We start from the raw sequence: 27,259 nt of genomic DNA, 5'->3' as shown, positions 1-27,259 counted from the left end.
CAGGCGCATAGAAACTCCCTCCTATGTTTCTTGGTCCTTTCCGCTTGCCATAAGCAGGTCAGCAGCCTCGTTCCTCGCTACTTGCTCAACGCTTCTGCGGCACCGCCTATTCGAGCTCCTTCTACGCCTGTATGCGCGCGCGCGTGCGTGCATGCGTAAAGGAGGGGCAAGGAAGGCGAGCGCGTGCGTGCGAGAAATCTCGAGTCAGGCGTGAGCGTGCGTGCTTACGTACGTGAGGCCGGGCGGGCGCGAGGGTGCTGCGCGTGCGTGCTGGGGTTCCGGGGGGGAGGGGTGGGGGGGAAGGGAAATGGCGGAGGCTTCGCCGCAGCCCGGACGGTACTTCTGCCACTGCTGTTCGGCCGAGATCTCCCCGCGGTTGCCGGTGAGCTGAGGGGTCGGGGACTGGGACCAGCACCGGGGACCAAGCTACCTCTCCTCATCCCTCGGGCAGGAGCCCAGCAGGCCTTAGTCTTCTGCCTTCCCGCAGGCCTTCTCTCTTCCCCATTCACCTCCTTTCCCCGGCCTGCTCTCTCTCTCACCAAGGCCTGGCCCTTCCCACGGCCCCCCTCCCACCTCAAAGCCCGTCCCCTCCCACGGCACCCCCCCCCCCAGGCCTGCCACCTCCTGCTCTGTCCCTTCCGCCGCCTGCCCCTGCCCCTTCCCACTCCCCAGCCCCGCCTGCCCCTCTCCTAACCCCGCACCCTCCCACGTGCCCCCCTAGGCCTGCCCCGCTCCTCCCTGCCCAGGCCTACCCTTTCTCGGGCCTGCCGGCTTCCTGCCCGGGGCTGCCCTCCCACGCTCCTGGGCCTGCCTTCCCCTCCCCCACTCGTCTCCCCTTCTCCCGGGCTGCCCTCTCTCCCTCCTCCGGCTCCTGCCCCCCTGCTTTGGCCCGCCGTCTCTCCTTCGGGGTTCCCTGCTCTTTGCTCCCGTCTAGCCGTCCCTCACTCCTGGACTTGGCCTCCTCTTTCTTCCCTCGGGTCCTCAGCAAAGATTGAGAATTCTAAGGGGGTGGAGAGGGCTGGGAACTGAGCCGAGGATGGGCCCCTTGGGCGCTCTGGGCCTGGAGACCCCTGCCTCAGTGGCTGGGGGGTGGGCACGTGGGGGGGCTTCTCACCTCAGCCGAATCAGCCCCCAGGAATGCTTCGGGAAGCCAGTGTGAGGTCGGAGCTCTCCCTTCCACCCTCCAGGCCTCCAGCCAAGGGATCCTTCAAGACTGGTCACTCCTCCAGGTCCCCCCAAGTCCATTCCTGTTTTTCAGGCCCAGGCTTCACAAAGTGCTCTGGCTTTTAAAAATTTAAAGTGGGGAAGAGTTAAGAATGTGAACAGTTGCTTAACTTTTTTGAAACGAAGGTATTACAGTCTCCTAGTATTTCTCCAGATACCTGTGAGAACTCCCTCTGGATTCCTAGACTGGCTGCAACCTTTTTAGGATTGGGAGACTCCCTCAGAGTAGATGATTGTGTTTCTTGGGGCATAAAGGTAGAGAAGAAGCCGTTCTGTTTGGGGACCAGCTTTGGTGTCACATTCATGATCCATAGGCATAAGATTGATTTCTTTGGAAAGAGGACCAGTGAAAGTCCTTTGATAGGTGAGAAATGGAGTTGTAGGCCTATTCACTAGTGTGTTGTCTGTTTAGGTCTAAGCTCTAAAAGGTGGGGGATATTTAGTCGTCTAGACTCTTTCCTTTACCCAGTTTCTGAGGGTAGAGTGCAAATATATTTATTCCTGTGTTTTCATTTATATATTATGTGCAAGGCTAGACACTCATGAATGCCAAGATCAAAAATTGAAACAGTCTGTGCCCTCAAGGAGCTTATGTTTTTACTTATAGTAAAAGGCACTCTGTTATAGTAGCTAGAGCTCTGGACTGGGAGTTAGGAAGACCTGAGTTCAAATCCTGCCTCAGTCTCTTGCTAGCTGTGTGACCCTGAGCAAGCAACTTAACTTCTCTCTGACTCATTTTCGTCATCTCTGAAATAGCGATATTAATAGTAGCTGTCTCAGGGTTGTTGTGAAAATGAAATAAAATGCCTTTGCAAATGAAAAAGCCATATGTAAATATTAGCTATTATTAACAAGTGTGAGTAAGTGAATATGAGTTACGTGCAGAGTAAATAAGTCATTTTAGGGGTGGAAGAGGACAGACTGGGGAAGACCTAGAAGGTGAAACCTAAAGAGGAGCTAGGAATGTCCAGGAGGCAGAGCTGAGGCTAGAAGAGAAGTCCATGTAGACTTGGGCAAAAGCACTGTGGGAAAAGATGAAAGGGCTTTAGGGAGAACAGCCATGAGGTCAGCCTGGCTAGAACTCTGTGTGTTGAGGAATAATGTGAAATTAGTCTAGAAAGATCCATTAGAGCTAGATACTTTAAAACTTCATTAAATTTTTTTTCAATGAATGAACAAAAACCCTTTATAATCTGGCCCCTTTTTATCTTTCCCATCTTTCCATCCCTTCCCTCTCTGGACTCTGTGATCCATGACCATAATCTCCTTGCTTATTTATTCCTCAAACAAATAGTTCATCTCCCTCTCTCCTTCCTCATTGCTGCCTCTTGCCTTCCCTTTCTAAAGTCTTACCTTCTTGCAAAAAGCCTTCTCAGTCTTATTTTCCCTCTGAGATTAATCCCAATTCTTTATATATTCTGTTTGTTCCTAGTTGTTTGCATATTGTTTCCCCCAGTAGACTGTGAAGAATTGTTGCAAAGATGCCAGTAGAACTCTCAGGAATCAAAAAGAAAAAGGCGGAATAACATCTCAGAAATAGGAAATTAATCATTACTGAAACACTCTTCTGTAGTTACAACCATCATACTTTCAAGGAACATGCTCATGGCTCGCGCCTCCATTCTAAGCTTTGTTTTTTATTTAGTATATTTCTCCTTGGGAACACTGTTTTACTTTTCTCTGTATCCCCAGTACTTAGTACAGTGCCTGGCACATAGTAAGCAGTTAATAAATGCTTACTGATTGACTCCCTCCCATCACCTTCCCCAATTGAAAAAGGAAGGGAACCCCCCAAAACCTTCATAACAAGTATGCATCATCAAGTAAAACAAGTCCTTGAATTAGCTATGGCCAAACATCATGTTTGATCTGTATCTTGAGTCCCTCACCTTCCTTTGAGAGGTGGGTAACATTTCATTATTGGTTAGAGCCAGATTTTGAAGGACTTAAGTGGCATGCAGAATAGTTTGTGTTTTACCCTTTGGGTTTATAAATTTGACAAATCTGTGAAGGATGGATTGAGTAAGGGAGAAACCAGAGGCTATTGAAGTAGTTCACTTAAGAGGTGATGATAGTCTCCTGAGGTGGAGAGATAGGGATGAGAGAGAGGACAAGTGAAAAGGAAAGTGGTTTCCTTGAGAAAAATAGGGAAGTTAGGAAGAGAGAGGAGGTGATAATGACGTCTGTTTTGTTCATAGGATGCTTGGCCTGCTGGTAGTCACTTCTCTCCCAAGGAATGTCCCAGATTCCAACAGCCTCACCAAGGGGAAAAAATCTACCTCTGAAATAGGGATATTTCAGCCCATGTTTCTTTTTGGAATGTGATTAAAGGAGTAATTGTTCTGTGCAATGATTTCATGATGGCTACGTGATACTTAGTCTGGTTTCTAAGAAAAAAAGTTTCTAGCTTAAGAAATTAGGTTGATCAATGTAAGATTTAAATTCTTAAAATCCTTAGGAATATCTCTAATTCTGCTAGTCTGAAATTTGTGTTTTTTTTCCCCAAACTGATTCTTGTGTTGATGCCAAAATGTGTCTGTTTTTTTATGGTTGAATGGGTTACAAAATTGCCATCATGAGAATTGAAATAAATGTCTTACATCCTAATAAAGGGAACGGGATTAAAAATTTTATATCTACCCATTATGCCCATCAACATGTCATATATGCATGTGCCTAAGACCTTCAGGGCATGGGGTAACCCAGGTTATTCATGTTAGTGTTGTTGAACTGATATATTTATTGGGTATTTGGTATGTTAGACAAGTAGTGGATTTTGACATAGGATTCACTTCCAGTTTGGGAATTTAGGAAAGGCTTCATGTTATTGGAGCTAGGCCTTGAAGGTCGGATTTAAATGGGAGAGAGGCAAAGGAAAATGTCAACATAAATGTAGATCTGAAGAAGTTCTGGGCATGTTTGGAGAATTAGAGGGCAGTAATTGGATTGAAGTTAAGTAGTAATAGAAGACAAAGTAGAAGAAGACTGAGAACAGATGGGGGAAAGTCTTGGGTAAGTGTAGCAATGGGCCATTGAAGGTATCTATGGAGAAGAGGAATGTGATCAACGTTCAACCTTAGAGAGATTAACTTGTAGGAGGGATGGAAAAGGAAACTTTCTTGGTCTGGTTCCCATTCCTTGGTAGGATTTGGGATGAAATGGAGATCACTTAAATACACAGTCATTTCAGGGCCTTGATGGGTACCATAGTGCCACTGTGGGGAGGAGGGTCAGGCCTCCTATTGAAGTAGGCAACTAAACTGACCTTTGAAAGGAACCAGAAGTCTAGAGCCTTCAGGTCATGCCAATCTGGCTGGAATGTCAAGGATGTCTGGGGGAGGCATCAGCCTGCCAAGTGAAGGGGAAGCCAGATAAATTGATGTTTCAGCATAGAGGCAGTAGGGGGGCCACTGAGACTTTTGTTGATCTGCCAAGGGACCTGTATAGGACTATCAGTTTGGAGGATGGGTTGGAAAGGAGGCTGCTTGCTATAGTAGATAGAGATACTGGACATAGAGCCAGGAGTGCCTAGGTTTGAATCCTCCTCAGTTACACACTGCCTGTATGATCCTGGACAAATCATTTAACCATTTAATTTCCTCATCTGTAAAATGGGACTCATAGCACCTCTCTCAGGGTTATTGTGAAGATCCAAGGAAGACAGAAAACACTTTGCAAACCTTGAATCACTGTGTAAAATATGAGCTTTTCTTAGTAAGGAGCCATTTAGAAGCTGAATGTAATATTAAGACAGGGTTCCTTAGTCTTAGTCAAAGCCACATAACTAGGAAATGGCAGGATTTGAACCAGGTCTCCTGATTCCAACCTTAGCCCTCTTTCCACTAAATCTAGATTAATGGGAGGAAAATTAATGTAAATTTGCAAGTCTGAACTCCAAAAGTGGGTTGGTCTGTTATCATTCTGTTTAGGTACTCTTTCCATAAAGCAAATACCAATCCCATCACGTGGGCAGCTAAGTGACAAAGTGGATAGAGTGCCTATCCGGCCTAGAGTCAGGAAGACTCCTCTTCCTGAGTTCAAATCTGGCCTCAGACACTTACTAGCTGTGTGACCCTGGGCAAGTCACTTGACTGCCTCAGTTTCCTCATTTCTTTTCTAAGAAAACCTCAAATGGGGTCATAAAGAGTCAGGCACAACTGAAAAATGACTAAATGACAAAACAGCCTCACTGTAACACAAATCCCTGTCTTCCTTCTAGGCCTGAAATTCTCTCTTTCATTTGTCTCTTAGCTTCCTTCAGTCCAAGCTAAAATCTCACCTCATTTCTGTAATGCCAATCCCTCTGTGATTATCTCCAATTTATCCTGTCTGTGTCTTTTTTGTACAAATTTTTTTTCATGTTGTCTGCCCTTTTAGACTAGTACTTAGCATGTATTAGGTACTTAATAAATACTTGTGAACTGACTGATTGATGAATATGCCAAAAATGTCCAAGACCTGGGAAATTTAGAGTTCTTTGTTGTAAAATTTGGCTTAGCAATCTGTTGTCTCTTTCTCATACCTGGAGCTGTTAAAAATTGTAAAGAAAAGAGGTATGTTAAATGGAAGTCCTGCGAGGTACTGTGTTTCCCAGGTGGAAGGTGCAGAATACATTCATTCCATGAATTAAGGAATCCCCAAAGGAGAGCCCCTTTGAGTGTGAATACTTATTTCATCTTAAACGGTTCTGCAGTGTTGGTCAGTAGAGAAAGAGTTTTGACTAAGCAGACATTTTTATGAGAGATCTCTTGTCCTTCAGATGTTACTTGTCCTTCAGTTTTCTGCACAAGTAATCTCATATTTATATAGCACTTTAAATTTTTCAATGTTCTTCCTCATTTCCCATTTTTGTCAGAAAAACTCAACCTGGTATTTATAAAAAGAGTCCTGGACATTATCTTTTCTGGGGGCGTAGGAGGAGGGGACTGGGACTACCTATCTTCCCCCAGCCTGGGAGTGCCTCAGTTACTCTGACTAGATCCTACTCTTTATCAGAGCAGGGGAACTTCCCTTGACTCCATATCCCACATGGGCCATTTTGCTCCTTTGTAGGCAGTCTGGGTTTCTCATGAGTCAACTGAGGAGGAATTAATGAAGTTCTCCTTCAAGGGACTAGGGATGGATGGAAATTGCCATCATGGTGCCACAGAGTAGAAAGAGCTCAGGCCTTCGAACTAGAGAGCCTGCAATTGAGTACTCAGGGCTGCTAATTATTATAGCCTGTCTGACTTCTTTGGGGCTTAGCTCCTTATCTATAAAATGAGGGTTGTGGACTGAGTATTTTCTAGTATTCTTTCTAGCTCTAAAGTTAGTATGACTGTTAGGCATCCAACCTATGGCAAGTTAATGAAACTTTTTGGTTCTCCATTTCTTCTTCTGTCAAATAGGGATGATAGAGACTGCCTCACTGGACACAGAGTGGTTGTGAGACTCAAATGAGAGAATGTATTGGAAAGTTCTTTGAGCAAAGTTAAAGCCCTAGTGGAAGTTCTGGAGAGGCCACTTTTGGTTCTGTATAAGGAAAGACTCATGACAGTAGAATAGTCCAAAAGCTGGGTGAGCTGCCTCATATATAATGTGGTCCCTATCACCAGAGATCTTTAAATGGCGGTTGTGTCAATACTTGCTAAGGGAGGCAGCATACTATACAAAATATACTGACTTGGATCAGCACCTATTTTGGTCATGGCTCTGCTAATCACCATTGGCTGTAGTAAGCAAATCTCTTCTCTCTTGAGTCCTCATCAAAGAGAGCTTTGGACTGGATGATCCTGAAGGTGTCTTTCAGCTGTAAGTTTCTGAATGTTATCCACAGGAATCCCTTCCCTTGTGGATGGTATGTGGTTCTTTCTGGTGAACTTCATGGAAGGATGTTGGACCCCAAAGATTGTCATCTAGTAGTGAACCTCTGGGCAAACTTCCCTAAAGAGGATTGGTGATTTCCCCCCACCTCCCAAAGACCATTAATAGAGGTATGTAGGATTTCCTATGGGGTTTAGTTGTGTATAATGACCACCCCTTCAGGAGACCATAAAGACTGTAGTTGGGGGAGCAGGCTGCAAAACCTACAGTTTTCAGGATGGCATGCATTCCTGTGTTCCTCATCACTGGAGAATTGGGCCTGAGCCTTGGCCCTTGGGTTCATAGATCTTGCCTCTAGTCCTGGATTTGTTGTTTCTTCCTACTTTTGTAGCTTGAAGTACTTTTGTAGCAAGTAAGTGAAGATCTATTAAGCACCTGCCTACTATGTGCTCAGTACTGTGCTAAGCACTGGGAATAAAAAGAAAAATAAACCAGACCCCACTTTCAAGGAGCTTACTGTCTAATGGGGGAAACAATAGGCAAAGGACTGTATACAAACATGATGTGTACAAGGTAAAGTGGACTCCATCAACAAAGAGAGGGTACTAGCATTAAGGAGTTTCTGAAGAGGAGGTTTTAGCTGGGAGTCCAAGGAAGGCAGAGAAGCCAGGAGACAGATGAGAATGGAGAGAATTCTGGGCATGGCGGACAGCTGAAGAAGCCTGTAGAGTCAGGAGATGGAACAAGGAACTGTGAGAAGGCCAATGTCACTAGATCCCAGAATACATGGGAGTAAGGTGTAAGAAAACTGGAAAGGCTTTGAATGCTAAATAGGGGATTTTATATTTGATCTTATAGGTATAGAGAACCACTGGAGTTGATTGACAAGACTTGGCAACAGTTTGGATATGGGAAATGAGAGCTAGTAAGGAGTGAGTCTGGGGGACTGAGAGGACAGTGGTGCCCTCTTCAAAGGGTTTAGGGGAAAGATAATGGGTTTGATATTGAGTTTAAGATGACTCCAAGGACATCCAGTTCAGGATGTTCAGTTGAAGATTTGAGTCAGTAGTCTCTTCTCTGAGCCTCATATTCTACATTTGTAAAACAAGGGTTCTGCACTATGAGCTCGAGGTTTCTTCCAGTTCAGGCAGTGTATATTTGGACACATGGGATCAGTGATAGCACCTACTTCACAGGGCTGACCTGAGCACCAGATGAGATAGCACAGCTCTTAAGGACTGCATGTAATTTGATCTGACAGTCATTTCCTGTCTGTAAAGGGCACCCTCTGGTCTACCTCAGGATGCTTTTGAGGTTAAAGTCAGGTATGGTAGTTGATTTATATTGTTGTGTTTTATCTCCTTTTTCTCATTTGATCTCTGTGAAGTTGGTAGTAGCCTCACATTACAGATTATAGAATCATATATTTAAAGTTAGAAAAAACCTGTAGCTAGTCTATCCCCCTCATTTTACAGATGAGGAAAAAATTGTATAGAGATGAAGTGACTTGACCAAAGTCACACAGATAATTAATAGCAGGACTGCGTTTAGACCCAGATATGCCTTTTCTACCACTTATTATACCACAGTGTCTTTGCAGTTTCCACCCAATGCTCCTGTTCCCCTGGAGAAAAACTTGAGTAATTCCTTCTTAGCTAACTAATGCCAAAACCATGAACAAAACCTAGAGATGTATATATGGATTTTCAAAGGAGCAAAGGGATCTTAGAGTTAAGTTTCAGAGCAGACTAAGGGATTTGTCCAAAGTCATGCTGACAGAATAATTCATACTTAATAAGTGGGGGTATTGGGATTTGGACCCAGGTCTTGTGCTTAGGGTGGGCTAAGTGGGCTCAGGTTTCTTCCAGCTCCAGTAGCCTCTCCACTATACTACACAGGGCTTTGTAAGATATTGACCTAGATGCTAGAATAAAGATTGTTATCAGGAAAATATATTTTCTTGAAAAAGAAGGCAGACAGGTCACATAGGGAGGGTGAGGGATAGCTGGTTAACTCAGGTGCAGCCTGAGTATTGGTATCCTCTTTGTCAAAAGACCAAGAAGAAAGGCCTCCAGCAAGTTGAGTGGACTTCTTATGTCAACCCAAAGGAAAGACACAGGGTGGGCTAGCATAGATAGGCTGTGATCTGCACCGTTTGTTGAAATGTTCAAATTGATAAGTAGCAGATCCTTTTTGATCATTAAAACATAGTGTTTGAATATGGTAAAATTGAAAATCTTAACTGATTCAAATGATCATTAGTCCCATGACTTGTTCCTTCTTCCAATTTAACCTTTACTGAACACATACTTTGTGCAGGAGGACTCTGTTAGGTGGTAGGGATTCAGAGATAGAAATGATCTAGTCCCCACCCTCAAGGAACTCATTCATCTCCCCTACAAATTATGTATGACTTATTACACAAATAAGTTTTAACAAGTTTAAGGCTATCATAAGACTTGGGATACCCTGTATGCTATAAGGGTGATGGTGGCAAAGGAGAAGTCCAGATTAGCCTTAGGAGCATCTGTTGAGGGAGAGAGGAAACCACTTAGCTAGGAGGGTCAGAGAAAGCTCCTGTTAAAGGGAGTGAATTCTAAGTATGGGCAACAGCTCAGGGCTCAGTCACAAAATGCAGTGTTAAATATGGGGAACAGCAGGTAATTCTGGAATTCAGGCTGGAATATGGAGTGATATAAAATAAAGTTGAAAAGATGAGTTGGAACCAGGTTGTGAAGAGCTTTAAAGCCAGACTTAGCTGTTTGTGGTTTATTCTGAAGGAATTCAAGAGTCACCAAGGTTAAAGCAGGAGTTCCTTGAGGGCAGGGACTATCTTTTGCTTCTTTGTATCCCCAGCCAAGGTACCTGGCACACAATAGGTACTTAATAAATGTTTATTGATCAGTTGAGCAGGGCAGTGACCTGTGCCTTAGGAATATTACTGGACAGCTTTGTGAAAAATGGGTTGGAGAAAGGAGACACCTGAGACGGGGAGACCAGCTGAGTTGCAGTGAGTCATGGTGCAGGCCCAAGCTAGGTTGGTGGCAGAGGGAGTTCAGAGAAGGCTTGATGCCAAGCCACAGGTTAGTATTTGTCTCTCAGTGCCAGATCCTACTCCCAGTTTTTGATGGGGGTGCTTTTGGTAAAGCAGAAGAAGTATGTTTCCAGCAAGTCAGGGCCTCTTCTCAGAGCATCAGCTTCTCTCTAACTGCAACCTTACAAGATCATCCAGCTCTCATGAGCTATGCAGCTGGGAGGGACCAGCATCTTTTAAGAACTCTGGTGAGCTGCCTTGCATGCTGTGCCACCTTGTCATTGGCACAGACTCGGGAGTGTTTCCCTGTGGAGACATAGCACCTACCACAGACTGGCAAATCTTGTTCTCCCAGACTTTCTAGAAAGGATCTTTCCTGAAGTCAAATAGAATGATAGGATTTTTACTTTTATGGAATAATAGGATTCTAAATTCCTAAAACTAATTCCTTAAGAACTGCACAGGAATTTAGAAGTCATTTAGCCCAACCTTTTCATTTTATGGAAAAGGAAACACTTGGAGAAAGGGGTTGATTTGCCCAAGGTCATGCATATTTACTGTCTGTAAGTTTAGGTGCTGGATCTGAACCCAAGTCATATGACACCAAGTCCTCTGCTCATTTCATCATGATACAGGTTGGGATAGGAACTACTGGATTCATGAGTTCATTGACATAGGAAACTTCGGATGTGGCAGCTCCCACTACCAACCTAGACCAGCCCCATCACTCCAATCAGCAGTCTTAGAGGGTTGTCTAGAACACTGAGGATCGAGTGACTTATCTCAAGCCCCACAGACAGTTTGTGTCAGAGATGGCACTTGAAGCCATTCTGAAGAAACATTCTTGAGGTGAATGAGCTCTTAGGATTCAGGAAGGTCTGCTTTCAGCTAGAATGAGTCCTCGCAATGCTGGCTTCTTACCAAGGCCTGTCAATAAGCATTTAGTGCCTGCCCTGTTCCAGGCACTGTATTAAGTGCTGGGGATGCAAAGAAAGGCACAGAACAGTTCCTGCTCTTAAAGGAGTGCATGGTCTTATGGGAGAGAGACCATGAAAACTATATATAAGCAGGCTAGAAAACGAGATAAGTTGTAGATGATCAACAGAGAGAAGGCACTGGCATTAAAGGGAATCGGAAAGACTTTTTGTAGTATGTAGGATTTTAGCTAGGACTTGAAGCAACCCAGGGAAGAGATGAGGAGGGAGAAAATTCCGACCATGGCAGACAGCCCTTGTGCAAGGAATAGCAAGGAGGCTGGTGTCACTAGATTACGTATCATAGAAGGAGGCTGCAAAGCTGGGAAGGAACTAGGTTGTGAAGGACTCTGAAAGCCAAACAGGATTCTACATTTGATCCTGGAGATCATGGGGTATCCCTTCTGTTTACTCAGTAGGGTAGAGGATAACATGGACAGATGCTCTAGAAAGGTTACTTTAATAGTTGAGTGGAAGATGGACTCTAGTGAGGAGAGACTGGAGATGTGAGACCAAACAGACATAGTCCAGACTTGAGGTGATGAGGCTCTGAACCAGGGTCATTGAAGTGTCAGAGACTAGGGGCCATAGGTTAGAGGTGTTAGCAAAGGTCTAATCCACAGGATTTGGCACCTTGTTGGATATGCGTGGGGATGGGTGGAGAGTGAAGACTGAAAGATAGCCTCAGGCACTGGGAGGGTCTCTTCACCTGACCTTGCTACAGCCTGCTTTTTTTCCTCCCTCCCTAGGCTGAATTAGTTTGAACCTGGTTGTCTTTTGTATTATCTTGACAGTGTTAGGGGTTCATCCTCTAACGTCTGAAGAAATGGCATTTGTTATCCACACTTCAGAGGTTCAGCAGAGCATTCTTATCTCTAAAGAGGAACCCATTTCTGGTTATGGAAGCTCAGGTGCACAAAGGTTGGAAAATTAGAACTTCTTAATAGTAATTTAAAATTTAATTTATTCCCAATTTAAACACCAAAAAGTTTCCATATATACAACTAAATACAAAAAGATTCCATACAAAACTCTGAATCTACATTTTATTCTGCTTGCTTTTTAAAAGTTCATAATAAATGTCACATTTTACTTTCAAAATGGTTCTACTTCTCCTTTCTTCTCAGCTTCCTTCTTTTAATGGCCCTCTTTTTTTTTTTTGCATCACTATTTCTTCTTCCTTTCTATCGAATCCCACCCCACTCTCAATTAAAAAGTGAGAGAAAGAAGAAATCCTTACAACAAAAAAATAGATACTCCAACAACAAAATACAGTAGCCTAGTCCAGAAATGTATGTCTCCGTGCCTTGCAGTGATCATCCCTTTATCACGAGGTGGATAGCATGCTTCATCTTGTGTCTCTGGAAGTATTGATTAGTCATTACATTGATCAGAGTTCTTCAGTCTTTCCTAGTTTTTCTTTACACTATTTTTGACCTTGTATAAATTGTTCTTTTGGTTCATCTCACTTCACTGTGTCAAGTTTGATGCATTTCTATACAAAATTTGAGCTCATGTATTTAACCCTCTGTGTTCTGTTTCAGCAAAGAATGAAGTTCCTGTGATGCTTAATCCTCCCACCTCTTCCTCCATGTTTGTCTCCTTTTGGAACTTGCGAAAGTCCCGCCACCTTCCTCCTTTTCACACCACAGAGAGCTCCTCATTAGTGTGAATAATGAATTCCAGGGAGTGGTCACATGTGTGTCATATATTCCTTTTACCTCCCTTCTCTTTTGCTTTTTAAAATGGTCAGAACAGAATCAATCCACCTTTTTCTTATTTAACTCCCTCATTTCCCCTTAAAGACATTAAGGTACAAAAGGTATTTTTTACTTGTTCTCCCCCCTTATTAGGATATTAACACTATATCCTACACTTTGCATCACATAGCCTTTTCCAGTTGCTCAAATAAATTTACTTTTCTGGGTTTCTTTCAGCTTGTGTTTTATATTCCAAAGTTCTTTCACAGCCCTGTTCCTTTCATCAGAAATGCTTGTAAGTTCTCTCTTCCATTAAAGGTCGTTAGGACCATTCAGCTTTACAGGTTAAGTTATTCTGGGTTGTAAGTCTGTCTCTTTTCCCTTTTGGAATATAGTATTCCAAGATCTCTTCTTTGAAGTAGAACTTGCCAGGTCTTAGGTGCTCCTGACTGATTCCTTTGGTACTTGAACTGGCTTCTTACTTTGAATTTGAGCTGTTACATTCCTAGGACTTTTTTTCATTTATAATTTCTTAAAATATAATCTCCAGGATTTTTTAATCATGATTTTCAGAGAATACAATAATTCTTAAATTACTCCTTGACCTGTTTTCCCATGTCAGTTATTTTTTATATCAAATATCTTACATTTTATTATAATTTTTTTTAGTTCTTTGAGTTCTAATATTTCTTATTTTCTTGTAGAATCATTGACTTATACTTAATCTTTTCTGGTTTTAGCAAGTATATAATTTATTTAAGAATTTTCTGTTCCTAGCCCTCCATTCTCCTTCTAAATCTTTTTCCTAGAGCTTTTATTTCTCTTTTTTTTAGTGCTTGCTTCATTTCTTCTAGGTTTTAATGTACTCCTTGTAGAAAATCCATTTGTTTGAGTCACTGCTTGTAGTTTTTATAGTTACTTCCTCCTTTTGGGGGGGGATGTCTAAATCAACAATATTTGTTTGTGCTTCTTTGATTTACTGTCTCTAGCTTTAGTTCCTGAATTGAAGCTTTGTGCCAGTAGTAGGCCCACCCCCTATGTACTTTTGGCATGTCCCTGCCTGGTTTTACCCGGGAGTTTTGTGTTGGCCTCATTCTCCAGGGTTCAGGCCTTCTAGATCTCTCAGATTCAGTGTTGGCCCTTCAAGACCCTCTTAGGCCTGAGTGTTAGAGACCTCAGAGCCCCTGAGTACGGGCTGTTCCTATCTGACCCTCCTCTGATCACTGCTATTCCCTGGGGCTTCCAAGGACCCCACCCTGGGTCTCTCTGACCCCCCTGGGTCTTTTGGGGGGAGCTTTCCACTTTTGCTACCTATAGTCAACAGAGCCTTGTAGGCTACGTGTGTCTCTGACCCTTTGGTCTTATTGGAAGTCTGGATTTGTTTGCCTGTGCTAGCTTTGCTGGTGACCTCCTTGTTTCCGATGGACTTTTAGTGCATTTCTGGGGTGCAAGAAGTCACTTCCTTTAGTTCCTTATTGGGTTTCTCAATCAATATTCAGTCTGGTGCATATTTCAGGTTTTTGCTGGGATATATATGTCTTAAAGTAATTCCAAGGGAGGTATAGGGCGAAAGAACCCCTCTGAATTGTTTGAAGGCCTCGTTTGGCCTGGCTGCCATCAAAATTCTATTGTGCAAACCCCTTGACTTTGGAGACTAAGCATTAGAACTGCCAAAATAATGTCTTCAGGGAACCAGCTTGTGCGTGTGTATTTTGGAAGCATTTTGGTCCTTTAATGCAAGTGTGTGTGTGGACTAGAAGGGCTACTGCACAGGAGTCATGGAAAAGCTCTGAGCCTAAAACTTGTCAAGGTGAATTTGTGTAATTATGGGTTGTAAAATTCTTTGTATTTGTTTTCTCTTGGGCTCCTAAAATTAAATAATAGCTTGTGTTAATAGAGTTCTTTGTGGTTATAAAATACTTTGCATCCATTTTCTTCTTTGGTCCTTGGACAGTCTTATGACAGAAGCTGGGTAGGCCCCTTTTATACTGTTGAGGAAAGTAAATGATTTACCTAAGGTCACACAGCGAGTAAACATGGGAGCTTGTTCTTCTGATTTCAGGGCTATTGTTCTCTCCGTTGAGAAACTCCCCTTGGTGCTTGGTGCTTTGGAAGAAAGAAGAAACCTTGGGGTTTGTCTAGAAGCACTTGTCCTGGGCTTCCAGACTAATTATAGAGAGGACTCTATGTCTCATTATTTTGTTTTGCCTGGTTTTCTTGGTTCAAAAACTGAGCTTCCTTGTGGGGGGTGGCAGTTGGTGAAACGGTCAAAACTTTTGGTATCAGTGGTGTGGAAAACTCCTTCCACTGGTGCTGATTGGCAGCTTATCTGTAGTTTGCAGTCTTCTTGGGGACACTTGCCCTTTAAGTAGTTTTAAGGTCATACCAGACACAGGCCCTAAACCTGGGGGTTGTATGGGTGTCCAAGTGGGTGTATTTGATTAGGTTTTTAATGGTGATATTTTTCAGTCTTTAACAAAGTGTTTACCTAGTACTTTATTCAGTAAACGTTTAGTAAGTGACTCTTATGTGCCTTTAGTGTTTACAACACACTTTAAATGACTTGAGAATCAGGAGCCCAGATTTGGTCTGTGCACCTTCATTAGCTCATAGGACTTTAAGAGGCTCCTTCAACCTCATTAAGCATGAGTTTGCTTTTCTGTCAGATGAGATAGTCATCCAGTCAACCCCTGAGTAGGTTAGTGATGTTGTTTTCCTTCTGTTAATCCAGCATTTATTCAGTTTCTCCCGTGAAACCTCACTCTTCTTGATTCCACGGCTGGCTCTTTCTTTATATACTATGACATGCTGCCTGCCACTTATTTTTTAAAATAATTTTTTGTGGTTATCTTTTTGTTTCTATGCCACCTTTCCTACTATGTCTTTTCCCCTCTCCCTCCCAATGTGCCATCCCATAAAACAAAGATTTTTTTTTTAAGTAAAAAAAGGGAGGAGGATCAACAAAACTGATCAAAACATCAAAAAACTCTGCGCCTTACTTACTGAACTCATTAGGGTTTGAATTAGATGAATCTTATAGGCTCTGGAAGAAGGAAAATACCTTAAATTTTTATAGCACTTCATATTTAGCCTAATGCTTTCACAACCATCATTTCATTTAATCCCTGCAACCCATCATGAAGCCAGCAGGACAGCAGCTTGTTTTCATTATTTTATGAATAAGGAAACTGAGGCACAGAGAGGTTTAAATTATTTACCCATGGTTACACAGTGACTAGAACTTGAACCCAGATGCCCTGACTCACCGTCCAGGAAGGCAGGGTAGTAATCCCATGTGCCTTCCTGGAAGAAGTCACTCCAGTATGGTCAGCCAAAGATCCAGAAGGACCTTGATAAGCTGCAGAGAGAGTGTCCAGAGGAGGCTAGCCAGGATGGTGGCCTTACCTCTAGGTCATATAAGGATTAGGTGAAGAAGCTGGCCACATTATCCTGGACAGGATGCTCTCTGAGAGTATTTGAAGGACTATCGCATGGAGGAAAAATCAGACTTGTTCTGTTTGGCTCCTGAGGAAGAAGCAGAACCAAAGAGAAGAAATTGGGGAAAGCTTGATAGCAGAATTGTCCAGAAATGGAATGGGCTACTATGGTATCCCCCTCCTTGGAGATATTCGGGCAAAGGCTAAGTGACCATTTGCTGGGTGTATTCTGTGGGAATTCTTTCACATATGGGTTGGACTAAATGGGTGCTCAGATGCAATGACTTTGACCTCTTCAGACTACTGGGGTGTGCCCTCTAGATTTGCTAAATGCCACTCATGGGCGTGCTGGGTACTTTCACCTGCCTGTCATAACTGATTGCCATGTCCTCTTTCAGCACCAAGGAGGAAGAAAAACCCAGCAGCTCATGTTGACTAAAGCAGTTGATTCTATTGAAAGTCCACTGCTTAACTTTGCCATTCACCTTTCTGTGTCTCTTTTCTTCTCTAGGATTATATCTGCCCAAGGTGTGAGTCTGGTTTTATTGAAGAGCTTCCGGAAGAGACCAGGTCATTATCCTCCCCTTTGTTGAAGTTCCCAATTTTGTGGTTCTTTTTCATAGCCTTTCCCAGAGAAGAAAAAGTGTCCCTGTTTCAGGCTAAGGATGCCTAATAGATTCTTTTCTCTGTCCTTAGAAGTCATAGCTGACCGGTTAGTCTCTCATCAAGTTCTGAAAAGGGTTCAGAAAACTCTATGTTCACAGAACCAAAAATCTGTTTAATTCCAGAATTTAGCATGTGCCTGTTAATTCCAGAAGACCTTTTTTTAGTATGAGGAATTTGCCACCTTTTTTTAGTATGAGGAATTTGCCTGTAAATCATGTTAAGATTCATGGGGTAGAGAAAGCAGAATTCCTTTCCCTCGAACGGTTCCAGAGGAAAGAAGTAGGTGAAGTAGGTGCCTTCATAGGAAGGCAGATTTTTCTAATAAATTGAGCTGTCTGACAAAGAAACAGGTCCTCTCTGGAAGGAGGAACCAATTATTTCCCCTCCCTCCCCAGGCCAGGCCATATTCAGACAGAGGCTAAATGACCACTTCCCAGGGTGCTATAAAGGGAATTCCTACCTTAGAAATGATTTTGAACCAGATGACTCAAGTCCCTTTGGCCTTTGAGATTGTGATTTCTTTGATTTGAGGATAATAAGGGCATGCCATCAGTATCCACAGTAGGACCAGTAAGAGGGCAGTAGTAAGAGAATAGTAGTATAAATCATTGCTTCCCCTCCCTGCTCTACCAGTGGAAGGTCTTCAAGATGAGTGAATTAAGATAGACTTGGTCAGATTTCACTTTCAAGTTTCTTTCTTAATGAAGCAACTTCAGCTACTACACCAAAAAGTAACATGAGTTATCCCTAAAGTGTCCATTTAAGTCCAGGTGTAGCATGTCATCAAGAGAAATTGGTACACTTTGTGCTATGTATAGAAAAGTGTGAAAAAGCTCCTCAAGTCTGAGCTCCCTTCCCTCTTGAAAGAGGCTTTATGTCAGTGCTACACCACTCTTCTAGAACTGTGGCCTGATGTGAGGACCCTCTGCACCTGTTAGAAGCCCAGGAAAGTGGTGCTGATTGGGCAGCAGGGCCCTGTAGCCCAGGCAGAGCCTGATCTTTCCTTAGCACACCTGATGGTAGAGGGACGGTTGGAGTCAAGTCCAGGGCCCTAGACTATGCTCTGCTGGTACCTTGTTGTATGACCTTGTGCCAGTTGCTTTCACTTTCTCAGTCTGAATTTCTTCATCTGGAACTGAGGATATTGGACTAAATCGTTAAAAGTAACAAGCTTCCCTTTCAGAAATAAGTCGGGGGGGGGGGGGGGGGTTAGCAGACAGAAATGAGATAGGCACACATGTTGCCACACATCTTTCTGAACTTGGCTTTGCTTTCTTTTTAGTCCCCCTCAAGAAGAGCAGAGATAAAAAGTGTGTAAAGTGTGTAAAGTCGGTTGTGTGGATATAGCTGGTAAATGATACCTAGATAAAAATGGATACCTGTCAGCAATGGAGTGGGCTTTATTTGGTCTTTTGACTATTCGGGGGGGGGTGGGGGGGGGGTGGGCAGGAGGTGTTGCTTAAACACTGTTTTTCAACCTTTTCCCAGGGCTGACTTTAGGGGTGCAAGGCACTATTCTTTTAAGTGAACCTGAACACTTGATGTAGTTAGAAAACCGTTTGTTTTTTATTGAAATGACGTTACCTTAAGTTGATGATGTGGAAGAACTCAATTGCCTCTTTACTTAGCTACAGGACTGTCATATAGAAGAGAGAAGATTTTTGCCTGAGGTTGGGCAGGAAAGGAGAGAACCAAGATCATTGGGGAAAATAATCAGGAGGCAATTTAAGCTCCATATCATAATTTCCCAGCATTCAGAGCTAACTTTTCAACTAAATAGCCTGTTCTTGTGAGGGAGTGATTTCTCCATCACTGGATATGTCTAGGCAGAATCTGGATGACCTTGTTAGGGGCATTATAGAGAAATTTATACCAATAGATGAATTGGACCAGGTGCCCTCAGATCCATCTCAATTCTAATTCTATAAAATTTAGTTAAGTAAATACACGGGCAACAAAGAATTGAACAAAAATGAGGGAGAAAACCATGGAAAATAAGAAAGCAGACTAAAAAAACCAGAATAATTGTGTGCAGGCTAAAGAAGGGAAAACAGCTGTGGTGTTCAGAGTGGTAGGCGTGGGGCTAGTATTGGGTGTGATTCCCATCATCCCACAGCTCCTGCTGCAGATTCGGGGAGGGGTGGAAGAAGGAGAGATTCAATTTGCCCTGACTTGGTATTTTCATAATTTCTTCTAACATGTGATATCATTCTCCTCAGAAACACTGAAAATAGTTCCAGTTCTGCTACAGCTCCCACGGATCAGAATAGACAACCATTTGAGGTAAGAAGAAAACTGCTGATGCCTCTTCCTCCCCCTTCCCCCCCCTTCTGGCAGGTTTAGCCAGTACATGTACACATGCTCATGCACATATAGACACATTCATGTCCATGTGTGTGCATGAACACACATACATTTATCCCTTCCTCCTCTGAGGGAAGAGAAGTGTCCAGTCATCCGAAGACGCCACTCAGAGCCAGTACCTGTATTTGCCCTAGGTGTCATCCTCTGAGAATGAATCTCTCTGTCATATATCAGAGTTTGGCTAAGTGACATCTAAATCCAGGCATGTTTCAAAATATATCTGTCGGGTGGGAAGGACCAAAATTCTTCCACAAGAAGAATCTCTCACCCTATTTAACCTGTTTAGGCCGTTGTCAAAACATTTCAGGGCAATGTCTGATACCTTGGACAATGCTTGATGTTTAGTGGTTTTAACGACTTGGCATTCGAATCTCAGCCCTGATTTGTCTGTGTCCTCTTATCCACTCATCTCTGTCTCAGGGGGAGACAGCTCAGTATAGTGGAAAGAACCTTTGATTTGGAGTCAGGAGAGACCTGGCTTTTAGTTCCAGCTCTGCTACTTACCTAAGTGTGAGACCTTGAGCAAGTCACTTCCTTTCTCTGAGCATCAGTGGATTACAAAGTGCTTTGTAACCATAAAGTGCTATAGAAATGTGAGCTGTTACTGTTATCTCATTGATGCTATGAATCAAGGCCATAGGACCCTTTTCAGTATGGCCACCTCCATATCATCACCACCATCAACAGATTATCAGTTGGACACCTGCTATGTTTAGCTGCTGGGGACAGAAGGATAATTCATAGTCCCAATTCTCAAGGGACTTCTACTTTGCTTGGGGAGATAGAACATAGATACAAAGGCAAATACTGTATGGGATAGGCATAGTGCCCAGTGAGTCACACAGATAAAAGGCTGTGGAAGAGCTCCAAAGAGGAGATAATGGTTGAACTGGACCATAAAGAATGAAACTGATTTAGATGAGCAGAGTGGAGTGGTGAGGATGAGATGGGGATGCTGAGAGAGCTGGGTGAAGAAGGGATTCATGGGAGCAAAGTTTGAAGGTAGAAATGTATTAGGCATCCTTAGGGATCAGTGAATTTGCCCAGTTTATCTAGACTGAAGGGGTCAGCATGAATGCAATGAGAGAGAAGGTGGAAGAGTTAGGTAGCAACCAGGCCAAAGGAGTTTTTGTAAAAGTGGGAATGGAGTGTAAACCTCAGAAGGTTTGATCTGGAACATCTTCCGATCCCCTTGCTGTACACTAGCACTTAGATGAGCAGGACTTGTGTCTTTGTGTTACTACCCACAGAGTTGCCTTAGGCTAGTCCAGTGGTCTGTTCTTACCCTCCAGACTACTTATGAGTCATCCTCTTTGTGAGGTCTGAGCTCTGAAGCAAGAGCCATGCATGCAGGGGAGCCACAGGCATTTAGAGCTCCATGGAATGGACCTACGTTAAACTTAATTGAAGGTTTTGGAAGACATGATTACTGTCTTCAAATATCTGAAGGCAGGACCCTCATGAGGAAGAGGAATTAGGCTTGTTCTGCATGGTCTCAGGTGAGTCCTAGAAGTAGAAGCTGGCAAAATCACCAGGAGGCAGATTTCCAAAAATGAGTGCTATCTATCAATGATATGGGAGCCTGTTTTCTGGAAACAGGTTGATTGTCCCTGGAAATGGTTGATTAGAGGACAGTGGTATTCACTTGCCCAGAAGATGGAGGATCCTGCGCTTTCAGGGATTGGACAAGAGGAGCTTCCAAATCCTTTACAACTCTAAGATTGAGTCATCTTCCTTTGTCAAACACAGTGCTTTACATATTACAGGCACTTAAAATATGTTTGTTGGGTTTAATTTATTGTTAAAATGATCGCTACCCCACCAGGCTCCTCTCACCTAACCTTCTCTCCCCCTCTGTAGAATGTGGATCAGCATTTATTCACCTTGCCACAGGGCTATGGCCAGTTTGCCTTTGGGATTTTTGATGACAGCTTTGAATTTCCCACATTCGGCTCTGGGGTGCAGTCTGAGGACACCAGGGACTCGGAGAACAGGCGGGAGAGAGAGCACCAGTCCCGCCACCGCTATGGCGCACGGCAGCCACGGGCCCGCCTCACTGCACGGCGTGCTGCAGGCAGGCATGAAGGCGTCCCAACGTTAGAAGGGTGAGAATCGAGCTCAGGCAAAATCTGCAGTGATTCCTAACAGTTGGTATAGTGTCCCACCTTTGGAGTGCACTGTAATAAAAGTTTATACTTCTATAGCACTTTCCAGTTTTCAAAAACACTTTACATTCGTGATCACATTTGAGCCTACAGCCCTTGGAGGTAATCAGGGCAAATGATAATGTTCCCATTTTGATATTGAAGAAACTGAGGCCCAGAGAGAGGAAGTGACCTGGCCAGGATCATGTGACCGGTAAATTTCAGACCCAGGACTTGAATCCAGGTGTTGATTCCAAAACCAGTGTTCTTTCCATCATACCACATTGCCTTTCCTCTTGGTTTCAAATTTTCAGCCTTTCAGAAAGGCTCTTTTGGCTACCTTCTCTTTTTAATCTGATTTTTTCTTTGCTTTTTTTTCCTTTTAGGATTATTCAACAGTTGGTCAATGGAATTATTGCACCTGCAACAATACCAAACCTGGGATTGGGCCCTTGGTGAGTCAGGAACCATCAAATGTGAGCTGTTGGTGACTGTATGGCTCTTCTCTCCCTCCAATCCATTTTAACCTTCAATCTTTTCTCTGTTCTCAAGGGGTGTTTTGCATTCAAATCCAATGGACTATGCGTGGGGTGCTAATGGCCTGGATGCGATCATTACACAGGTAAAAGCAGAGTCTCAAACCCTGGGGCTTGTCTGCCCACCTAGGAAGAGGCAGGAGAGGTGGGGGGAGCCAGCACACTGAATTGGCCAAGTTTCTGATGGGGGGGGGGGGGGGGGGCGGTGCTGCATGCTGCTGGCTTATGACTCTGGGCATTCTTTAGGGCATGGAGGCTGAATATCCAGCTATGGGGTCATAGGACAGGAAGGGATCCCCATATTGAACTTCTCTCCCCATCCTTTAAACTGGTATCCTTTCCTGTTCTTTCCATTAAGGAAAGTGACTATTCAAATACACTATCCCATCAGTAACTCTTCCTTCAGGAAAAATTCTGTTTGAAAACAAATGGCCTGAACCCTTTGGAATTCTTGCAAAACTCCCCTGGCTTCTGAGAAATAGCCCCTGGGTCCCTCATGACTTTATTTCATTTGGAAAGGCAGATGGTGGCCCTCCTATTTTTTATGACACCCTGGGTAACTAGAGGCTGAGCCAGGGCCAATTTCAGTGGGTGAGATTAGCAGCACGTGTGTCCCAAACTAAATTGGAAAAGTCAGCTCAGCCCAGTCCAGCTGATCCCAGAAGCTCATTCCCCTGATGGTGAACAGAAGAGTGTTTTGTTTTGCTGGGCAGGCTTTCCCAAAGATTTGGGCAAAGGATACATAGCAGATTGTAGGGCTTTGGCAGGCAATCTGTCCTTGCTTTTCAGAGCCTAAACTGACTCCAGAAGGGCCCAGGAAGAGGCCTTCCCTGGGATTCAGGTGGCAGGATTGCCTCAGTTACTATCCATGGCCAAAAGCAAGACCCCAGACACATTGAGCTCAGTGAACTGATTTCTTCTGGCAAAAGAAGCTATGCCCCAGACCAGGGATCTCGGCACTCTCGCCTCTCGCCTCTTGTCTTTCAGCTCCTTAATCAGTTTGAAAACACCGGTCCCCCACCAGCAGACAAAGAGAAAATACAAGCCCTTCCCACCATACAAATCACAGAGGAACACGTAGGTAGGTATCCCAGGCTCAGCTGGGAGGGGCATGTTGGAGGCAGAAAGCTGGGCCTGAGGATGCAGCCAAGTGAACCTTGGCCTGGGAACAGGGAGAGCAAGGGTCCAGACCTGGCTCCAGCCCAGACTTGACTAGGTAGCCTTGGACACGGTCTACTTCCCTTTTTGCACTCAAATTTTCTCACCCGTAAAATTCAGTTGGACAGATAGTCTATGGAAGTCTCCACCAGTGTGCGATTCTTTGGTCTGGAGCCTGAGTTTCAACAGTGACAGTGTTGGGGGCGGTTCAGTGGGGCCAGAAGCCTGAGGAGGCTATTCTTAGTCAGTTGTGTTGGTTTTTCTATCTCCCTTGACCTGAAGTATGTTTCTCTTTTCCCTCTGCTCTCTGGTAAAGCAAGGTTAACATCTCACTGCAGTGTAATATCTAGTTGTATCTTGAGATACTCCAATTTAATAGACACACTCTTCCTACTAAGACATTTCCATAACATGCCTTTTATTTGCTGCCAAGATTTTCTCAGGTATATCAGGACAGATGTTGTGGGAGAGTCAGCCTACTGAATTGGAACAGGATGGGGCTAGGAATTGGGAGACTCATCTTAGTCCTTCTGAGCCTATTTCTAAAAGGGTTGGACCCTTTTCAAGAGGGTTGGATCTCTAAGGTTACTTCCAGCCCTAATGTTCCATCATTGGCAGCTTCCTGGGGCTTCTCAAAAGTCTTAAGTGGTTTGACTTAGCTTACATAGAGCATGTCAGTGGTGGTGATTTTGGAGACAGATTGAAGGAGCTTTTATTTCAAAATCAATACCACCGCTGGTTGTCTAGGAGTTTAAAATGTGGTTGTTGAACCACCCTCTAGGACAGAATCGAACTGGGAAGCCAAGGAATGGGGGTTTTTTGGTCTTGTATTTTTAACCATGGGAATCTGAAGTTGTGTTCTGGGGTTAGGAAGTCTCCATGCTGGTCTCTTCCTTCCCACTTTCAGGTTCAGGGTTAGAATGTCCTGTATGCAAAGATGACTATACGCTGAGTGAGAATGTCCGGCAGTTACCTTGCAATCACTTATTCCACGATGGCTGCATAGTCCCCTGGCTGGAACAGGTGAGTTGGGGTCTAGGACCATCTCCACCCAACTCCCTCACTTTCATTCATATATGAACTCTAATTCTTTTTTTCTCTTTCCCATTCTCCACTTCTCAAAGCATGATACCTGCCCAGTGTGTCGGAAAAGCTTAAGTGGACAGAACACTGCCACAAACCCCCCGGGACTGACAGGAATGAATTTCTCTTCCTCCTCTTCCTCCTCCTCCTCCAGTTCGCCAAGTAATGAAAACTCAACAAACAACTCGTGAATCTCACTACCAGCCAGTCCAACCAACCACCCCCGACCTTCTTCCCTCTTTCCCCTTTGCACCCAACCCTACCTTGTCCATTTCCTGTCTGCTTCCTGGTCAGAGGGAGCAACTAATCTCCCACCCCACACTGAACCCAGGAGACAGAGTGGGGGGAAGCGGGAGGGGGCGGGAGAGACTCTAAGGCCCCCCCTTTTTTCTTTTTTTTTTTTTTAAACAAGCTTTGGAAGCACCAAAGGCCTTTAGACCTTTCCCCCCCTCTCTACCCGCCAGTCCCCAACTCATCTGACGGTTCCAGGGAAGCTCTGTCTCTCCTGCCAATTGATGGCCACCACTGCGCTGGCTCCCAAAGCCCCCAGGTCACATTAACTGTGTTTCATCAGTCTGGATCCTAGCAGGTACCAGGTTGTTTGAAATGAAGGATGGATGTGGCTAGGCCATCTCTATGGTTGTGGATTTGAGATACTTTTCATTTTCCCCTTCTTCCCCAACAGAGCCCCCCCTAACCTTTGTAACCCCCTCAGAGGGAGCATAGACAGTGCTCCCAGGTGGGAAGGCCGGTGGAGTGTGGCTGTTTCATTGCCATCCAACATGCGAACTGTCCACTCCCCCTTCAGCTGTCCTGTCCCCCATCATCCTGTCTCTTTATAACCTCGCCCTCTAATGCTCAACAACGGAAAGGGTTTTTATAATTTTAAATTATTACTGCTATTAAATAAATGGACGTTTTAGCTCAACAAGAGGTGATGCATGATTTGTGGAAAACAGGGTAAGACTCTCCTAGGGCAAGTGCAGCCCGGTTGTCGGCTGCTAGCCCAAGAGGCTGTCACTCCCCAGCCTCCACCATGCCTGGCTCCCAGGAACAAAGCCAAGAACCTATTTGGGTCTGGCATTTAACCTCCTCACAACCTCTTCTCCCTGACATCTGTCCTGTTCCCCAGTCATCCCTTCCCCTTTTCCCCTACTCTCCTGCCTCACTGCTCGGATGAGCTCACAATTACGTCGAGCACTGGGACTGGGACCACAACAAGGACCAGCAAAAAGAAACTGCCCTAGTGGTCAGTTGCTCTTACAGATTTTTTTGTTTTGTTTTTTTAAAGAAAGAAAGAAAGAAATGTGTATCTTGAAAGCTATTTAAAAATACAGCTACTTCAAAATGAGAAGCAGATGCTTTGGAGTTTTCCTTAGACGCCAGCTCCTCGTCAAGCCTGGTCGTGTTGTGTGTGTTTGTCTCTGGCCCATCAGGGCCCGCCTGTTCTGACAGGGCCCCTCTGCCTTCCCCGGGCATCTCCACCCTGACTTCTCATCAGGAGCTGCATGCAGGCAGTCCCTTCCCAGTTGTCCAGTTCTGCTTAAACTCTAAGCTGAACAAGGTGGCCTTGGTAGACTAATTTTCCCTGTCTCCAAACTGTACCACAGACCTACCTGCCTCTCCTACAGCAGAATGTGTCTAGTCAAGTACTTGGGTGGCAGAAACCCTGGGAGCAAACTTACTATCAAAAACCCCCTGATTGGTGGAGGATTGAAAGCCACAGTCCAGTAAGAAGACAGAAGAGAATTGTGAGTTGGGGTTTTCCAGGTCTTTGAAGGCTGAGAAGACCTGAGTGAGGGTAATCAGTGGTAAGACAGCTAGTAGATGAAATTGAGGAAGCTTAGCCAGGTGACCATTGCTGAACTTCTAAAGACTGACTTGCCCACACATCCTTTCCTCTTTTTAGCAGTTGTGGAAACTGAGGAAGCAATATTGACTCATATTTGAGGTTTTCTAATGTAGTGAAGGGGAACCTGGACTGAAAATGGGGAGACTTGGGTTTCTAATCTCATCTCTACAGAGCACTGTATCTCTGCATAGCTTTAGGCAAGTTAATTCTCTCTGCCTCAGTTTCTTCTTTTGTAAAATAAGGAAATTGGACTTAGATAAATATCTGAGGACCCTTCCAGGGCTGACATTCTTAGATTCTAACCTGTTCACCATTTGACCATACCTTCCTTTCCCCTAACTTTTCAGAAAGTAGTCCATTTAGTTCCATGCATTCTTTCTTCAGGGACAGCCAGACAGGATCTTTTATGCTACATTTGACTCATGCTTCCAACTGAAGCCTGAGCTCTTCTTATCCTAAAAGCTGCTTTCACCATATCTGGTGTCTAGGAGGATGTGATAATCCCTCCATGCTGTGGATTGGTCAGACTTCTGAAATACTGTTCAAGTTGGGTTGCCTGTTTTAGAAGGGATATTGAACAAACTGGAGCGTGTCCTGAGGGAGCTGACCAGAATAAGACCAAAGATCATGCCGTATCGCAGTCAGTACGAGGAATTGGTCATCTTTTTCCTGGAGAAGAGGAAACTTAAGGGGGACAGGATTAACATCTTCATATATCCCATGGAAACAGTAAGTTGTGTGTGACTCTAAAGGGTAGAACTTGGAGCAGTGGGAGAAGGTTCAACAGCCATATTTCAGTTCATAGATGAAATACCGAACTTATTAAAACAAGTAATAGCACCAACTATGTGCCAGGTGCTGTGCTGAGCTCTCTATAAATAGGATCTCATTTTTTTCCAGTCCAAGAAACATTTATCCAAAAAAGTATTTTTAGCTTAAAAAAATGAAAACAAATGCCAGGTGATTTGGACTGAGAGGATCACAGTAATGAATTCATTCGAAGTCCACTATTTCATTCGATTCATCCATCTGTATACTTCCCTCCTCATTTAGGGAAATCTATGCTAACCCATTTCAAGTTTAGAAATTTGACTAGGAGTAAAAAGGAAGTCACATAATTTCAGAGTTCATACCATAAGATCTGCTTAAATCTCAACTAGGGAGGTCCCAAAACTAAATCCCTCCCAACTAGGGAGGTCTAACCAAAAAAGTATGGCTCAAATAAGAGTGACAGCATGGGCACTTGACTTTTAGTCCACATTACAATTCCTGGTCTGAGAATGGT

At 44.0% G+C, this 27,259-nt stretch overlaps 1 protein-coding gene across 1 annotated transcript; it reads left to right on the top strand.

Moving 5' to 3' along the window:
- Positions 1-132: 132 nt before the first annotated feature.
- Positions 133-25,476, top strand: RNF126 (ring finger protein 126). The gene is made up of 9 exons (XM_072601731.1): positions 133-382; positions 16,683-16,741; positions 19,057-19,120; positions 21,062-21,306; positions 21,732-21,800; positions 21,898-21,967; positions 22,869-22,962; positions 23,947-24,062; positions 24,164-25,476. Exons 1-9 carry the CDS (start codon positions 308-310, stop codon positions 24,311-24,313), a joined length of 942 nt encoding a protein of 313 aa, XP_072457832.1. The 5' UTR covers positions 133-307; the 3' UTR covers positions 24,314-25,476.
- The last annotated feature ends 1,783 nt before the right edge of the window (positions 25,477-27,259 follow it).

The sequence above is a fragment of the Notamacropus eugenii genome, chromosome 4, assembly GCF_028372415.1.
Source record: "Notamacropus eugenii isolate mMacEug1 chromosome 4, mMacEug1.pri_v2, whole genome shotgun sequence".
In the NCBI taxonomy this organism is placed as follows: Eukaryota; Metazoa; Chordata; class Mammalia; order Diprotodontia; family Macropodidae; genus Notamacropus; species Notamacropus eugenii.
The sequence above is the reverse complement of the archived record's forward strand: the minus strand, read 5'-3'. Positions and strand labels throughout refer to the sequence as shown.